Below are 17,368 nucleotides of genomic sequence, written 5' to 3' on the forward strand. Positions count from 1 at the left end.
TCTTTTTTCAATTTTCTTTTGAGGATTTGCTAGAATATTTGGATATCCCATAGGTATCGTTGGAAATAATGGAGTTCTCTTTTCTGAATCTGCAAAAAAGGCAAGTGGTGTTAAACATGTTTCAAGATTTTCTGTTTTAATTTAAACATAATTTGCTTTGAAGGTCAAGTAATGAATGAAAGTTTATTACATAAAAACTTTGAAATATTTAAAAGCTTTAAAATATTTAACCGGATGCCTTAGTAGGCAGAACACTATGTGTACGTGCATGTGAACGTGTGTGTGTGTGTGTGTGTGTTAGTGCTTGAACAGTTTTTATGGAGGTTTACATTAACCTGTTTTATCTAGAGCACTATTTTTATTTTATTTTTATTTATTTTTTAAGGTTTTATTTATTTATTTGTCAGAGAGAGAGCGTGAGCACAAGCAGGGGGAGCAGTAGGTAGAGGGAGAAGCAGGCTCCCGGCTGAGCAAGGAGCCGGATGTGGGACTCAATCCCAGGACCCTGGGATCATGACCTGAGTCGAAGGCAGACGCTTAACCCAGTGAGCCACCCAGGCATCCCAACTAGAGCACTATTTAAAAAATCCAATGTTTTAAAAAGTTCTTATAAGATACATGAATTATAAATGCTGTGGATGACATGGACATAGCCTAAGACTCTTGAGAATCCTTGTCTTGGGAGTGTTTATATTCTGTTTTCTTTTAAAGTAGAAAACTGAGGAATTCTCTTATGGCGAGGCTCAGGAATTCCTGCTGATAAGCAGTTCTTCTCTTCGTTTCTTGAGTTTCACTTGCTGTTCAGAATGTTCGTGATTGACGTCACCCTACAGCTCTGTGCCAGTGATCACACGGGCGACTGCAGAACGCATGCGGTGCCAGCCCAGTCATACGTCCTGTTGGCCGTGGGTGCGCTCGGTGGTATTGTTACTAGCCAGTCACAGGGCGCTCTTTCTGACTGCTGACCCGAGTATGGTGTTTGCAGGATACATGAGGGATGCAAATTTCTTAACCCCCTCTTTATTTTATTTATTTATTTTTTTGAGATTTTATTTATTTATTTGACAGAGAGAGAGAGAGAGTGAGAGCAGGAACACAAGCAGGGGGAGTTGGGAGGGGGAGAAGCCAGCTTCTCGCAGAGCGGGGAGCCCGACGCGGGGCTCGATCCCAGGACCCTGGGATCATGACCCAAGCCGAAGGCAGACACTTAACGACTGAGCCACCCAGGCGCCCCTTAACCCCCTCTTTAAAAATATTATCTTCTTTGCTCTTAGGGGGCTCACTTCATCCAGATATGCTGCCAAAGGAATATTCCTCTGCTGTTCCTTCAAAACATTACCGGTAAGAAAATAGCTTAATCAGTCTTGTTGCATTATTCCAGAGCCTCATTGTCCAGTATGACTCCAGTATTGGACAGTGTAGACCTAGAACACTTCTGTCATAGCAGAAAGTTCTATTGGATACTCTTTGTAGAGTCTCTTTTAGGCTTAACCCTAATATATGAGAAGTTTATCCATATTTGAATAAAGCAGTTTCTGAGTTACCCGTATCACCGTCAGACGGCTTCCCTTTCCCCGTCCACACGCATACCTACCCCTCCAGCAGCAGCAGGGCTGTGTTCTCTACCAGGAACACTCTGATCTCACTCTGAGGGCGTTGTCTGTCCCGTCGTCTCTGAGCTAACACTTTGTTTTCCTTAAAGGACTTCATGCACATTCTGTGGTTCACCCTTTGCCTCATCTTTTCTTGTGTAGTTAATTCTGCCTGAAGCGACATATTATAAAAGGTCTATGCACATCCTGAACAATAGTCTGGGGATTTGAGTTTAGATTCCAAAGAATGGTGTGATCAATATCACCTCTCTGGATTTCATGTTTCACAAATGATCTTAATAGGGTGGATGAAATGATTTGTAAGGTTTTCTGGTTGTAGATTTCTTTTTCTTAGAATTCTAGGATTCTATTATTTATATTGTATGTTGCAGTTAGATATGTTGGTTAGCTGAAAGCTAAGTTCACTCTTGGGAAGCTTTCTCTAGCCATCTTCTAAGTGATCTGTGGTTATCTCAGGGTCAAAGGAAGGAGGGCTCTTAATTAGTTGTTAGAATCAGGCAAGTCTTCACAAGAAAAAGGAGCTTGGCTCATGGTGGTCAGCAGGGCTTTAAATAGTCCTGGTGCTAAAACATCTTTATCTGGTGCTGCTCTTAAGTTTATGATACTTGGTTAGATGAGTTTTGAGAGGCATTCTATCCAGACGGAAGCCTGAGGGGGTCCTATGTGGCAAACCTGGTAATAGGGCAAATAAAAGGGATTCTGAGGCTTCACGAGTCCAGGAACCTTGTTTCCAATAATGGTTCATGGTTTCTTAACCACTAGTAAAGTAAACCTTCTTCCTGGAAGATATACCTACGTTTTTGTTCTTTGCTATTGAGTTGGGTTGGGGGCAGAGGGCAGAGGTTGAGTTTGGTTTTGGAACCTTGCATTTGAGATACTTGTGTGACACTCATGGAGATAACATATATGCAGATGGCAGTTGAATAAATCTTGAGCACAGAAGACATGTGTTAGCTGCAGGTGAGAATGTAGGCATCCTCAGAATAGGTAGATGTTATTTGAAGCTGTGGGAAGAGATGAGAACACCCCTAGAGAAGAGAAGAGGGCTCAGGGACAGTCTTTGAGTAACTCTGATTTCTTCCACAGAGATGAGAGTAGAGGAAGGAAGGGAGCACGAAGATGTTAGGTTTTTTTTTTTTTTTTTAAAGATTTTATTTATTTATTTGACAGAGACACAGTGAGAGAGGGAACACAAGCAGGGGGAGTGAGAGAGAGAGAAGCAGAACCCCGCAGAGCAGGGAGCCTGATGCGGGGCTCAATCCCAGGACCCTGGGATCATGACCTGAGCCGAAGGCAGTCGCTTAACCAACTGAGCCACCCAGGCGCCCGAAGATGTTGGTTGTTTTTTTTTTTTTTTTAAAGATTTTTTTTTTTTTTATTTGAGACAGAGAGAATGAGAGACAGAGAGCATGAGAGGGAGGAGGGTCAGAGGGAGAAGCAGACTCCCCGCCGAGCAGGGAGCCCGATGCGGGACTCGATCCCGGGACTCCAGGATCATGACCTGAGCCGAAGGCAGTCGCTTAACCGACTGAGCCACCCAGGCGCCCTGCACTTTGTATTTCTTTTTTTTTTTTATTTTAAGATTTTATTTTATTTATTTGAGAGAGAGAATGAGAGAGAGAGAGAGCACATGAGAGGGGTGAGGGTCAGAGGGAGATGCAGACTCCCTGCTGAGCAGGGAGCCCGGTGCGGGACTCGATCCCGGGACTCCAGGATCACAACCTGAGCCGAAGGCAGTCGCTTAACCAACTGAGCCACCCAGGCGCCCCCAGAAGGAGCAGTTTCTGTATTGAAGCAGGTCCGTGAGTACCGGAGGCCTCACAGTGCGCCTTGCCACAGCCCTTTGTCCTCAGCCTGCCGGGGCACGTTCTTTCATCACCAAGCCGCTGTCCTGAGAGAATTTCTTGAAGATAAGTTTCTTGCACCCTTATCTCGCTTGAAGATCTTTGTGTGCATCCAGATGAACCATTCTAAGGAAAACTTTAGAAATGATTAAAAAATTGTATTTTATCTTTTATAGCACCCTTTTTGGGGGGATATAGTTCATGTACAAATATTTCATTACAGTGAGAGGCCTTGTAGTAAAATATAGTTGGTAAGCTGTCCTTCAAATACCATGTTGGAATTGACTTCTGCCCATAAATCCCATCATCCGGAGGCTTTTTTTCTTTCCTTTCTTGTAGGATTTATGGTCGGTAGAGAATATGAAGCTGAAGGAATTGCCAAGGATGGTGCCAAGATGGTGGCTGCTGTGGCCTGTGCTGAAGTGCCTAAGATAACTGTCATCATTGGGGGATCTTACGGGGCTGGAAACTATGGGATGTGTGGCAGAGCATATAGGTAGGTGGTTGTCGTGGTTTCCTCCGAAACAAAGAATTACACTTCAAGCATAATTACAAGTGGGCAGTTCGTTACGGGTTTATTTGAAACACAGAGTGACATTTGCAGATCTTGGTCAGTGATATCATAATTTGTATCATCTGGAGGAGCGAAATGAAGTGTAAGGCTAAACGTGCTACTTGGAAGAAATCCACAATGGGAATCAGGAAGTATTTTGAAATGGCTGATGATGAAAATACTACATATCATAACTTAAGTGATGCAGCTAAAGTCTTGCTTTGAGGAACGTGTGTAGTAGACGTAAATATATATATATTGGAAAAGAAGTAAGGCCGAAAATCAATGAGCCAGCTCAGGAAGTTCACAGAACGGCATATTAATATACACAAGAAAAATAGAAAACAGGACATTATAAAGATAGAAGAATCAGGGAAGGCCAGAGCTGTTTTTGTTTAAAAAAGGTTAACAAATTTGATAATCTCCTAGTAAAACTAAAAAATAAAGCAGAAAGGCTTTATTTTATATCAGGAATGGAAAACGGGACATGACCACAGATAATAAGGGGATATTTTGAATGTTTTTATGCCCAGTAAATTGAGATGAGATGCGAAAATAAAATTGATCAGAACAGACATCACAATCACCTGGAGAACTTAGAAATCCTACTCCATTCAGGCCACACCTCTGGAGATTAGCCTGGGGTGGGTTCCAAGCCTGGTTTTCCCCTTGTAATGCACAGCTAGAACGAAGAACCACTGATTTAGAAGGTAAACACAGGCCTGTGGAAATTGCCGTGTTGTACAGTGAATTAACTTCATCATTTTTTCTCTTCTCCCCGCACAGCCCAAGATTCCTCTACCTGTGGCCAAACGCTCGCATCTCAGTGATGGGAGGAGAGCAGGCAGCCAGTGTGTTGGCCACAGTAGCAAAGGACCAAAGAGCACGTGAAGGGAAACAAGTAAATGCCATTTCTTCTGCCTCTCTGGGTTTGGCTTTTACCACTGAACACTCTGGAGGCAGGGAGCAGCGTGCCCAGAACCTCTCAGTGTTCATGGGTCGGGGTCTCACCCCAGGGCCTGGCTTCATTTAGAAGATGCTGACTTTGAGAAATACCGACTTACATATGCTCTGTCTCCCTTCTTAGAGCCACTTAATTTGAGGTCCCTTCTTGTAATTTTTCCGACTCTCCAAGAAAACTCTTCAGAAACTGTGCCTGTGAGTGCCTGAGGCATAAAGATGTTTGGCTCTTAGTCATTTGCCATTAGTGAGATTTAAAGAAATGTGATTTACTTCTTTGGTTTTATGACTGAAAGCAGCAGAATTTTGTTTTTTCAGTTTCTGCCTTAGATTGTCTTTGAGTGGGAGGGCTCAGTCATCTAACTGAGAAATGAGTAACATTATACTGTGCATGGATAAATGATGGAAAACGGAGAGGTCACTGGCAGCTTGATGAAAGGCAGATCAGCAAGGGGCTGCTTTTAGTTTTGCTGCATGTTAACAGGAGGTACTTTAAGGGATTATTATTTAGGTCTCGTCAGCAACATCAAACAAAAGGTACTGAGGACTCCACAGGGTACAGTGTGCTCCCAAGCACCTTAGAAAATTTACATGACTCAGAGAAAATGTGGTTCTTGCCCCTTAAGGAGCTGCCATTCTGGGGGCTGACAACTCACAGTCTAAGGGTTGAATGAACAACAAGGTAATTTATTAAGGCAGGTTCTTCACTGCAGGTTTTTAAAGTGGATTCTTTTGTTTGTGTCTCAGAGATTGTTCTGAAGTTTTGCATTAATTTTTTTTTTTGAGAGAGCGCACACGTGCATGAGTGGGTGGTGGGGAGCAGCGCAGAGGTGGTGATGGGGCAGAGGGAGAGAGAATCTCAGCAGGTCCGATTCAGGGCTCGATTCTATGACCCTGAGATCATGACCTGAGCCGAAATCAAGAGTGGGAGGCTTAACTGACTGAGCCACCCAGATGCCCCCTCACTAATTTTTGTTAGTTAGAACTTACAGCTATTTTGTGTAAGCACCAAGCCTTCAAATGATTGATGCATGTTCTTGGAATTGTTCAAGTGTGCTGCTTTATCATGACAGGGCATAACATGGAGGAGGCCTTGCCTTGAAGGCTCTCATTCCTGCTATTTAGGGGTCATCTGGTCAACTGTCTGGTGGTGAGATGGGGATAAGATAAGCATGGAGGGTGGGCCCTAGCTCCCTGAATGCATCCCAAACATGCCCCACATCCTCAGTCGTCTTTTCTAAGCAGCAGGAACTCTGCACACTTAAAACTGATCAGTGCTGATTAGTATCCAAGCAAAATGAAATGTTTGTGTGTGTTTATGTGTGTGTGTGATGGTGGGGGTATAAAGTCCACCTGATACATATTTTTTTAAAGATTTTATTTATTTAGAGAGGGAGAGAGTGGGTGTCAGGGGAGGGGCAGAGGGAGAGAATCCTCAAGCAGACTCCACGCTGAGCATGGGGCCCCACGTGGAGCTTAATTTCACAACCCTGAGACCAGGACCTGAGTCAAAATCAAGAGTCAGATGCTTAAGCAGCTGAGCCACCCAGGCGCCCCTCTACCTGATATTTTGAAGACTTATCTTAAACTGTAGCTCAGTAGTCTCTTATTAGATAGTTGTTCTTTGATTAATTTGACTTACAAATCTATGGATTTGTCTCTTTTTATATATGAAAGGAAAGTACAGGATTTTAGTGGTTCTCCCTCCAAATTCTTGACATAAAATTATATTAAACTATGAAAGTACATAAAAGAAGGTTGGATTTATTTATCATTTATCATTTGTTTTTGGTGTGAAATACTTTTTAAGTTGAAAATATTTTTCAGGGTTTCAAAATTAGTTTGCATAAAGATTTTTACAACTGAATTAATTATCACTTGTTTCTGACAATATGGGTGGGCAAGCTACTAAATTTTTAATTAGGGAAAAATATCTCTCAGCTCTTTGAACTTATTCAAGTTGTGGTGGTTGTTTTATCCCTTTAAGCTTTAAAATTTTTTGAATTTGGCTCTTTTGAATGAAAATTCCCTACTTGTCCACTTTTAACAGAAGCTGCTAAATGTAAGGTTGCCCTCTCACTACATTGTATAGTTCACATCCATTGTTGGAGCCTGCTAGAATATGTGATACCCTTGGTTTTGAACTTTACACTAAATAGCTTCAGGATGTTGTCTCTGATAAGGGAGATGTAATGATGCACCAATGGCACTCATGTCTCAGGTGAGATCTTGTGTGTGAAAGCATCACTTGTAATCTCTATATATCACTGTGCAGATGTTGGTTGTAACATCATTATTCATGAAATGCTTGCCCCTTTTTTCTTGAGGTTCTCTTGAGTGGATCTGTTGTTTTATTGCAGTGGACTGACTCATGGTCCTTTTTCTTTCAGTTCTCCAGTGCTGACGAAGCAGCCTTAAAAGAGCCCATCATTAAGAGGTTTGAGGAGGAAGGAGACCCTTACTACTCCAGTGCAAGGTGGGAGCCAAGGAATAACCATCTCCCTGATGGGTGCATCTGGGCTGTCAGGGCGGCAGCTTTACAGAGATCTGGACAGTTGGGTTGGTCCAGCCTTCATGGGAACCACAAAGGAACGTTTGGACACACTTAATTTCATATTGTTCTGTCTATAATGGGAATGTCTGCTGAAACACCACCCCCTTCTCCCAGGCTGGGCTGTGCACCCACCACCATTGGTCTGATTCTGCAACCCTCCCCCGCTTCTTCCTTATCCCACTTATAGGTGAGGTGTCTGGGCCTACAGAGGCTGAAAAGTTTAAGAGTTAAGAGTTATCCTGGCTGTGTTGTTTTCAGGAATTCGTTCTTTTATAATGTTTTGCTTCAACATGTGGATTCCTGTCCTATCACTCTTTGATTATTTCCTGTTTACCCCATTTTAAACACGAGATTGGCTGGATATTTGTGGGCACTTCTAACAAGCGTGCTTGTGCATTCAGAACGTGATTGCTCACAGCCAGGGTCTATGTGTCAACACCAAGTAATCACCCCACACGCCATTGCAGCTCTTGGTTCTGTTTGTTTCTTACCCCGCTTAATGAGGTAATAAATTATCATGGCCTGCCTGGGCTGGAGGCTGGCTGGCGTGTGTGCATTAAGATCTCTGTTTTCAGCAACTTTAATGTTCTTCATTCGGAAGAATAATCTAAGCTTCCTATCTTCATCTTATCCCTTGGGCAGATGGAATAAAGAAAATAGCTATTTGTGTCTTTCAAAATTAGGTTATGCTGTGATTTATGTCATTTACTGGTGAAGGTACGCTGGAGAGGAAGGAGAAAAGAAAATAGATTAGAATTCATTCAGTCATCTGAACACAACTTTTGTGGCAGGCGCTGCTCCTAGCACTGGGGGTACAAGGGCTGAATATACTTATTTTCAAGAGCATATTTAATTTCAGGATGAAAATAACACCATTTGGCATCTTTAAAAGGCCCATTTCTTTTCTTGTTAATACGTATTTTCGCCAGCAAATTCGCAGGTTTATTTTGTTGTTGTGGGTCTTTGATTGATTTAGTTAAGACCAACGTATTTTATAGTCTTTGAGACCTAAACATGTTCTTGTTTACCATCACTTAAACAGACTTCTATAGTAGCCAGTAAAAGCAAAGAGGAAATAGAAAACTCTAAAAAAAAAGGCTTAAGAGAAAATAATAAATTGTAAGCTCCCCTACAGTTTTTTGTTTCTCCGTAAGATTTTGAGTGAAATTCACGAGGATGGTTGAAATATTAAACTTTGAAAAATAGTGTATCTTGTGTGAGCCATTAATAAGTTTTTCAGCCCTGGCTAAGTCATCTTTTGAGAAAGACTGAATCCCTTATTATTTTCATGCTTACATTAGTATTATTATTTTAATGGATTGTACTCAAGGCAGGAGAGCAAATGGCCCAGATAGATTTATCTTTGGAAATAAATATTGTAAGACACGAAGGTTTTTCTGTTAATCTGAGGATGCTTAACCCTTCTGTTGAAACACTTGGTGGCAGGGGGATAGCAATTTTCTTTCAAAGATGAAAGGATTTTCAAGCCAATTTATGGTTCCTTCCTCAGGTTTAGTAAATCTCAGCTTAACAGTAACCTTCTATGGTCTGTTTCAGCTCTACCATGGTTGGACCTGTCTTTTCAGAGAGCTCTTTCATTATCCACTGCTGTAATCTGTGTTTCTCCTAATCCCTCATTTTAGAGGTACAGCCTGCCTGTTTTCTTCTGCTCACTTCTTTTTACAGTCAGAACTTTTTCAGGCATTTGATCAGGGCCTCTTACCTGGAATGGTCATTTTCATGACCATCACAAAGGGGCCCTGGCTTTGCCGTGCTCGCTGGATTCTTCTGCTGTAGGCTTCAGAAGGGAGTGTAATCAATTGACCTGGTTATGCATGACAAGAGTGGCCTTTTCCTTATTGGCTGTTGATACGTCAGGGTCCCTGTTATGAATGTTTTATGAGCAAAGATTTGATTCATGGCCTGTCGATGTAAGTATGGTTTAATAATTGATGCTATTGTCCAGATACCGAAGGCAGTTTGTTTAAAGAAAGCCAAACTGCCACCTACTAATGACCTTTAAAAAACAGTGTTTCTCTTTCGTTTTTCTTTATAAAATTGAGGTTGTCAGTGAAAAGCAAACACATTCCTACTTCAAAGTTTCTTTTGTAGGCAGCTTAAAGCAATTACTTATTATCCTATTGTAGCAAAAAATAAAGAGCTTATATTGAAGGTATTTTATTAACCAAATGTAGTGAAGTCTCTTCAGTAATTGTCATCGTTTCTTGAAAGTTTGGGAGTTTGGGGGAATACACCTTTTCCGGTAGAGACTTTGGTTTGAGATTATTACCTGGGTTCAGGGCCTCTCTCCATATTAATAACAGGGACACATCAACTTGTACATTTGGATGTGGGCAGAAGAGGAACAGGAAACATTTTCCTGAAATACATAAAAATATGTTAAAATTAAGGATTATTCTGAGGTTTCTAGAAGCAGTTCCCAAAGCCATAAGCTCACTCTGACATCTGTGAGGGCCTGGGATGAAAGTCCTGTCATTTTTCTTTCTCTCTTTTCCCCTCCTTTGAAGGTGGTTTCGGTTGTGAGAATGTAGCGCACAGAAGCTCATCAGTCAATCCCTCTAGGACCTGAGGAAAAACCCCAGCGTTTCTGGACATAAATTGTGTAAATGGTTGTCTGGTGATGGAATCCTAATAACTTGTGTTTTGTTCTTTTATCAGGCTGTGGGATGATGGGATTATTGATCCAGTGGACACCAGACTGGTGCTGGGTCTCAGTCTTAGTGCGGCCCTCAACGCACCAATCCAGAAGACTGACTTCGGCATCTTGAGGATGTAACTGGAATATAAGGCGTCTTCCATAGGACATGTACCAAAAATTAATGTACTGGTAGCCTTAAAATTTTAGACTTTTCCAACATGTGGCTATTACAGTAAAATTGTTTTCTCAACACACTGCATTGTACTTTTCTACCTTAAAAAAAAATCAGTGAAGATATTTATTTGATGAACTTCAATTCCTTGTCCATTTTCTTAGAGCAATTTTTCTGTGGCTCCACTTTACCACCCATAAAATGAAGAGAATAACTTACAGTTAGCCTTTCTAACCCACGTGAAGTATGAAAAGTTCCATAACGTATAAATCCCAGGTATGATTGAGATTATTCACAGAAAGTTGTTTTTCCACCGAAATGATTGCTTTGCTGATTATGCACGATGCTATTTTAACACACATAATTTTTAGAAGCATCTATTACTTTGCTTTTCAGCCACCATCCTACTCCTTCCTGTAACAGTCAGACTTGTTGCTGTCTACACTCGGGGCTCTGTTTCCTCCCCATTCTCTCTTCAGCCTACACCTCATCGGCTTCCACTGCCAACAGCCCTCTCCAAGGTTGGCCTCCATGTTGCTGAAGCCAGTGGGTTCTTTCCCGATGTTACTGGACTGAATTTTCTGTGGCATTAAGAGCAGTCAAACACTTGTTCCTAGCAGTGCTATCCTTAGCTTTCAGACTGTAACTCTAGGTTTTCCACCAACCTCTTTGGCCCTTCTTGTTCCGTCTCCTTTGTCAGGCTCTGTTCCTCTATGCATTTCTCTCCCACTCCCTTCACCATTTGTCCTGATTTTTCATTAGTAAAACATGAATAGATTCTGATTCTGAAAGATACAAAAATAACATGAAATATCTCCTCATTCTTTTTGAAAAATTGTGGTAAAATATATATTACATAAAATGTACCATTTTAACCATTTTTAGCTGCACAGTTCTGTGGCATGAAGTCCATTCACATGGTTGTGCAAGCATGGCCACCACCCAGCTCCAGAACTTTTCATCATTCCAAACAGTAGTAGCTCCCCATTCCCTCTCCCCCCAGCCCCCGGCCCTCTCCTCATTCTTAAATGTAGGTGTTTCTCATGGTTTGGTTTATTCTCGCTGGGTCATTTCAGGCCTTATGGCTTCGGTGGCCATCTGAATGTGGATGATTCCTGCATCAAGGCTGTTCTCCCTGAGCTCCAGACCTGTGTATCTAACGGGTCTACTGAATGTCTGCACTGATGGTCTTATAGGAACCTCAGATTCAATCATCAAGGTCTATTGATTTTGCCTCCTGTCTTTTGGATTCCCCATTATTTCCATCTTTCACCACCACGGGCTTTAGAAGTGGTCTATCTGCATCCAGTCTTAGCTAGTACTGCTTCCCCATCACTGTGAGATGAAGATGGCCATTCTAAGTGTGCATCTGGTCATGCTGTTCCTTTGCTCCAATGTCTCACTGGTTCCCTGTCGAAGTGCCAGACCCGTCATGCTCTCCAGGACTGTGATCATCACATCCTCTCTTCTGCCTCATCTCCTTGACTCTTCCTCACGCTCGGTGCTCCAGCTGTTACAGATTTCTTGTTCCTTGAACCTGTAGAGTCCTTCCCACCTTAGGGTCCACCACCCAAGGTTCCCCCTGCCTGTACCATCCTACCTTCCCTTAAACACTTACCTTTTTGTCTCTGTGACTTCCCTGGTTTGGGTTAGACGCTGTGCTCTCGTAAAGCCGCAGCCACTTTCTTCTCTGTCTTACATATTTATGAGAAACCTAAACATTTCTTTAATACTGCCCTCCTGCTAGAATGTAAGCTCTCTGAGAGCAAGGATGTCCTGTTTAGCCTGCAGCTGCAGGCCCCAGCACTTGTAGGTGCTTACGTATTTGTTGAGTGAATGAGAAACCCATATTTTAATTGATGTCTTCAGACCACATTACAATTAAGTGACTGATTATGTGATCTAATACAACTATCCAGTGCTTTCCTCATAAAATTAATACTTCAAACTTTGTGTGTCATGTTCAATTTATACAGCATTTGGGGCACCTGGGTGGCTCAGTTGTTAAGCGTCTGCCTTCGGCTCGGGTCATGATCCCGGGGTCCTGGGATCGAGCCCCGTATCGGGCTCCCTGCTCGGCGGGAAGCCTGCTTCTCCCTCTCCCACTCCCCCTGCTTGTATTCCCTCTCTCACTGTGTCTCTGTCAAATAAGTATATAAAACCTTAAAAAAAATTTTTAGGCAGCATTTGTGTATCAGAAATCAGTTTAATTTTTTGAGGTGTGTACAGATAAATGCTCACAGTTCAGAGGTGGGCTGCATTTTCAGAAGGATGTGGGACAAGGTCACTGAGAGGACATCTCCTTCCCTTTCCTTGGAAAGTTCCCCCACCCACTGTTCCTGTAGGGGGAGCCATTTCAAGAACATAGCCTTGAGAGAGGAAGGTGTTGTTGAGACCATCTGAACCCAGTTAAGGCTTCTTTATAAATAAGATTCTGGCCCGTGGGTGTGGAGATGATCTCGTGTTGTGGAGGATGAAGGCCACGCTCAGAAGTGCATTCCCTCGCATACCAACGCGGAGTGGCCTTCTCTCTCCCATCTCTCCCTTGGCCTCCCTGTTCTGGGGCCAGTTTTCGAACCAACAAAGAGGACACGGTAAGCATTTTAAAATAGTAAATTATATTAAAGTTTCAGTTAAAATTTACATCCATGTCAGAAAACAAAAATTTTTTAAAAAATCAAGTGTAGGTAATACTGTTTTGCTATGAATCCTCAACAAATCAAAGATTGATGAATTTTTTAGGACTGTTTTTATCTCTCTAAAGAAATTGTTCTCTCTAAAAAGATCACCATCATCACGAGCACCACACTTAAAATAGTTAAATTATGTTACATAGTTAAGCCAATACAAAAAAATTGTTTTATCAAAACAGGCAGCATTTTTCGTCTGCCCCCTCCTAACTTTACTGAGACATAACTGACATTTCACATGGAAGTTGAAGGTGTACAGTGTGATTTGATACACTTATATTGTGAAATGTTTACCACAATGTGGTTACTTAACACATTCACCTCACAGAACTTTTTGTTTGGTAGGGAGAATATTTTTTTTTTTTCTACATCTCAGTTCTTATAAATGAGAATTGCAGCCAGGATAATAGGAGTAACTTAGAATCTTAAGTATGCAGCAAATTAATCTAAATTAGCCACTCTGGGTACTTCGAGAATAAAAGAGACAAAATTAATTGTATTTTTCAGTTTTCAGGAAAAAAATTTCAATTAAGAATTTGTTGAAATATGTTTTTACACTACCAGAAGGCGTTGCTGAATGTTGTTGAATGTGCAAGTAAAATTATCATTTGCCAGATGTGCATGTTCATGCGTAAGGCACAACTAGAGAGGCTGGTATGACCTTTACAAGGGTAGGTAACGGCAGCTTATTCCATGATTTAATAAGACTTTTTTGGGGAGAGGCCACATAGTCCTTGTTGGTTCTGAAATGTGTTCGTTGGTGTCCTGGAATGATGATTGATTATTCTGGCCAAAGCCAATTTCTTACAAATCTTAATTACTGGTTCTGAAATTCAGTATTTAGAAAAACTGCAAGAGAATGAACTAGATAATCATGGTCTCTGGTTATTTATGACACTTCTTTGCAAATGTTAGAAATTACAATTAGTATCTAATAATGCCAGGGGTTTTGTTTTGTTTTGTTTTGTTTTGTTTTGTTTTTAAAGATTTTATTTGACAGAGACAGCGAGAGAGGGAACACAAGCCGGGGGAGTGGGAGAGGGAGAAGCAGGCTTCCCACAGAGCAGGGAGCCCGATGCGGGGCTCGATCCCAGGACTCTGGGATCATGACCTGAGCCGAAGGCAGACGCTCAACGACTGAACCACCCAGGCGCCCCAATGCCAGGTTTTTATTGTTTTAACAAAAAGGTCATACCACCAAACACTTAAAAATATTTTTTAAAAAAAATTTAATGTGCCTCAAATTCTCTTGTTATATAGAATCAGAATGCTAAGGATAAAGTTGCTCTTGGAGCTAAATGAAATTTCTATCTACTGACCTTTCTAGGCAAATGTACATTCCAGGTGAGGTTTGTAATCAAGCTAATTGATGATCCACTCTGGGATACTTGGGAGGGAACAGGCCCTGCTGTGAATTACACTGGGGAACAGGTGTGAGCAGATTGGGACCTCTGCTCTCTCTCTAGTTGATTATCACGGAGGACCGATGGATGTCAGGTTTTGATACCTCTTAAAAGCCACTCTTCCAGATACCTGCTTTGTAACGTTTTCGTGGCTTAAAAACAACAACAACAAAAACAAACAAAAACAATACAAGTTTATTCTGTTCTAGTTGTGGAGGCCAGAAGTCTAGAATCAAGATATTGGCAGGGCTGTGTTCACTCTGGAGACTGAAGGGAAAATCCGTTCCCTTGTCTTTTTCAGCTTCTAGAGGTCGCCTTCCTGCTTTGTAACTTTGATTGTGGATTTCAGCATTATATCAAACACATGATATGTGTTAGCATTCTAGAGAGCCATTTAATCGGCTCAGGAGGAGAGTTTACCACAAGGCAGGGGCAATTTTATTTTCTGTAGCACCCAGCATGTCAGTGTGTCTTGCTGCTTTTCCTTTTACAACGGTGACCCAAATCACAGGTTTATGCTACTCCTTAGATTAAGAGAGAGAAGGGTTGGGGCGCCTGGGTGGCTGAGATGATTAAGCCTCCGACTCTTGATTTCATCGCAGGTCATGATCTCAGGGTCTTCAAATCGAGGCCTGCACGGAGCCTGCTTAAGATTCTCTCTCTCGGGCGCCTGGGTGGCTCAGTTGGTTAAGCGACTGCCTTCGGCTCAGGTCATGATCCTGGAGTCCCTGGATCGAGTCCCGCATCGGGCTCCCTGCTCGGCAGGGAGCCTGCTTCTCCCTCTGACCCTCCTCCCTCTCATGTGCTCTCTGTCTCTCTCATTCTCTCTGTCTCAAATAAATAAATAAAATCTTTAAAAAAAATTCTCTTAAACAAATAAATAAAATAAATGATAAGTAATAGACAAAATCTTAAAGTTGTCTGAGGGAGAACAAAGTCTTAGAGGGTTGTGATATAACAGAGAACTGACTGAAGAGAGAACATGACCAGAACTACTTGTTAGAAGTAAGGTGGAGAAATCAAAAATTTAATGTGTAATTCAGCAAGTGAAAAGTTACAGTTTTGGAATGCTAGGGCTACTTTCAAGAGGTTTCTGTAGGAAATGTACATTTTTCAATAGCTTTATCGCACTCCTATGTTGTAAGATTATTATAAATGACATTTGTTTTAAAATTATAATTTAAAATCCAACAGTGTTTTTTTTTTTTTTTTTAGAAAACTTGGAGAATTTTCACTTTCTTTACTCTCTCCATAATTTCACCACCCAGAGATAGCTGCTACTATTACTAATTTCATATATCGACTGTATTATTCTTTTTTCTATCTGTGGGATTTGTTTTCCACAAAAAAAGTTACTCTGTTACCTTCATTTTCACTTAATGTCGTGTAAATGTCTTGGCATGTTTCCATGTCATGTGCTACTGTATTTACAACAATTGTGATGTTGCACGATACTACATTGTATGGCCATCCTATTTGATTTAACCACTCCCCTGCTTTTGGATATTTAGGTTGTCTCTGGCTTCTCACTATTACAGATAATGCTGCAGTAAATATCTTGTAGTGTCTTTACATAACTGTGATTATTAGTATAAATTCCTAGAAATGAGATTGTTGGATCAAAGTGTATGTGAGCTTTTAAGACCTATTGCTAAATTCTGTTCTATAAACATATGTTTATGATACAAGTATTGCTGCATTTGTAATGCTGACTCTGGTGCTTTCAGATGCTGCAGTAACTTCCAGTAGAATTTAATTGTTTAGGAAACTAGTGTTCTTGTTAATTTTTAAAAGTTGTGTCTAGGGGTGCCTAGGTGGCTCAGTCTTAAGCGTCTGCCTTCGGCTCAGGTCATGATCCTGGGGTCCTGGGATCGAGCCCCGCATGGGGCTCCCTGCTCCACGGGAAGCCTGCTTCTCCCTCTCCCACTCCCCCTGCTTGTGTTCCCTCTCTTCGCTGTGTCTCTCTGTCAAATAAATAAATAAAATTTTTAAAAATAAATAAAAGTTGTGTCTAGGTAACAATGTCACGTTAGTAACAAGTTGTGAAGACTCAACAAAATGCATGGGTGGCATCATGGTTGTGGAGGGACTGGGAAAGATGGGGAGAAGGCCAGTTAACCCCTAGTTCTGCTACCAAAAAGCTATGTGAACTTGAAGATGGGCGGGAACCAAGTTCAGCCTCTCTGACCTAGTAGTTGTTTCCTTCTCTCTGTCTAGTTAAGTTTTCTTTCCACTTCCCCAGATCCCCTTTATTTCTGCTACTTATGGGGGCAAGTGGCCTAAGAGGGGTGAGGATTGGAGGCAGGGAAAGGTCTTTGAAGGTGGGGATTTAATAGAGAACTTAAAGAGAAAACAGAACCACACCTACTTGTTAGAAGTAAGTTGGAGAAAAAAATAGGGTATGTTAAGAATGATTATTACTATTTTATTATTATTAAAGATTTTACTTATTTGTGAGAGAGTGAGCAAGAGAGAGCATGAGCTGGGGGAGGGGCAGAGACAAAGGGAGAAGCAGGCTCCCCACTGAGCAGGGAGCCCGATGTGGGCTCCATCCCAGGATCCTGGGATTATGACCTGAGCCAGAGGTAGACACTTTACTGACTGAGCCACCCAGGTGCCCCTATCATCATCATCATCATCATTCTGCACATAAGTATGCGCCAGCTGGCTTGGTAAGACTGAGGTGGAGACCACTTGTCAGGTGGTTGTGTTCTTGAGCTTTGTCAGAGTTTATTTTTTTCAAATGAACAAACATTTACTGAAGGCCTACGGTGTGTCTGGCTTTGGGATAGAATACAGAGTAAATAGGGTAGTTAATACTTAAACAACTACGGCATGGCCCCTTCCTGGCGTAGCCATGGGTCAGTGACTTGGTGGGTATTTTCACCTGCTCAGTCCCCCTCCATTGTCTTTCAGTAAA

The 17,368-nt window shown here is 41.7% G+C and overlaps 1 protein-coding gene across 2 annotated transcripts in view; it reads left to right on the forward strand.

Moving 5' to 3' along the window:
• The window catches only part of MCCC2 (methylcrotonyl-CoA carboxylase subunit 2), a 62,290-nt gene extending 49,995 nt beyond the window's left edge, over positions 1 to 12,295 (forward strand). For both annotated transcript variants that reach the window (XM_021700348.1, XM_044916659.1), the window contains 6 exons: positions 24 to 100; positions 1,275 to 1,341; positions 3,797 to 3,953; positions 4,797 to 4,911; positions 7,361 to 7,446; positions 10,204 to 12,295. In XM_021700348.1, coding sequence (XP_021556023.1) covers positions 24 to 100; positions 1,275 to 1,341; positions 3,797 to 3,953; positions 4,797 to 4,911; positions 7,361 to 7,446; positions 10,204 to 10,321 — 620 coding nt within the window. In that variant the 3' untranslated portion in view covers positions 10,322 to 12,295. The remainder of the gene's footprint in view (positions 1 to 23; positions 101 to 1,274; positions 1,342 to 3,796; positions 3,954 to 4,796; positions 4,912 to 7,360; positions 7,447 to 10,203) is intronic.
• The last annotated feature ends 5,073 nt before the right edge of the window (positions 12,296 to 17,368 follow it).

This window comes from Neomonachus schauinslandi, chromosome 7, assembly GCF_002201575.2.
Source record: "Neomonachus schauinslandi chromosome 7, ASM220157v2, whole genome shotgun sequence".
Lineage (NCBI taxonomy): Eukaryota > Metazoa > Chordata > Mammalia > Carnivora > Phocidae > Neomonachus > Neomonachus schauinslandi.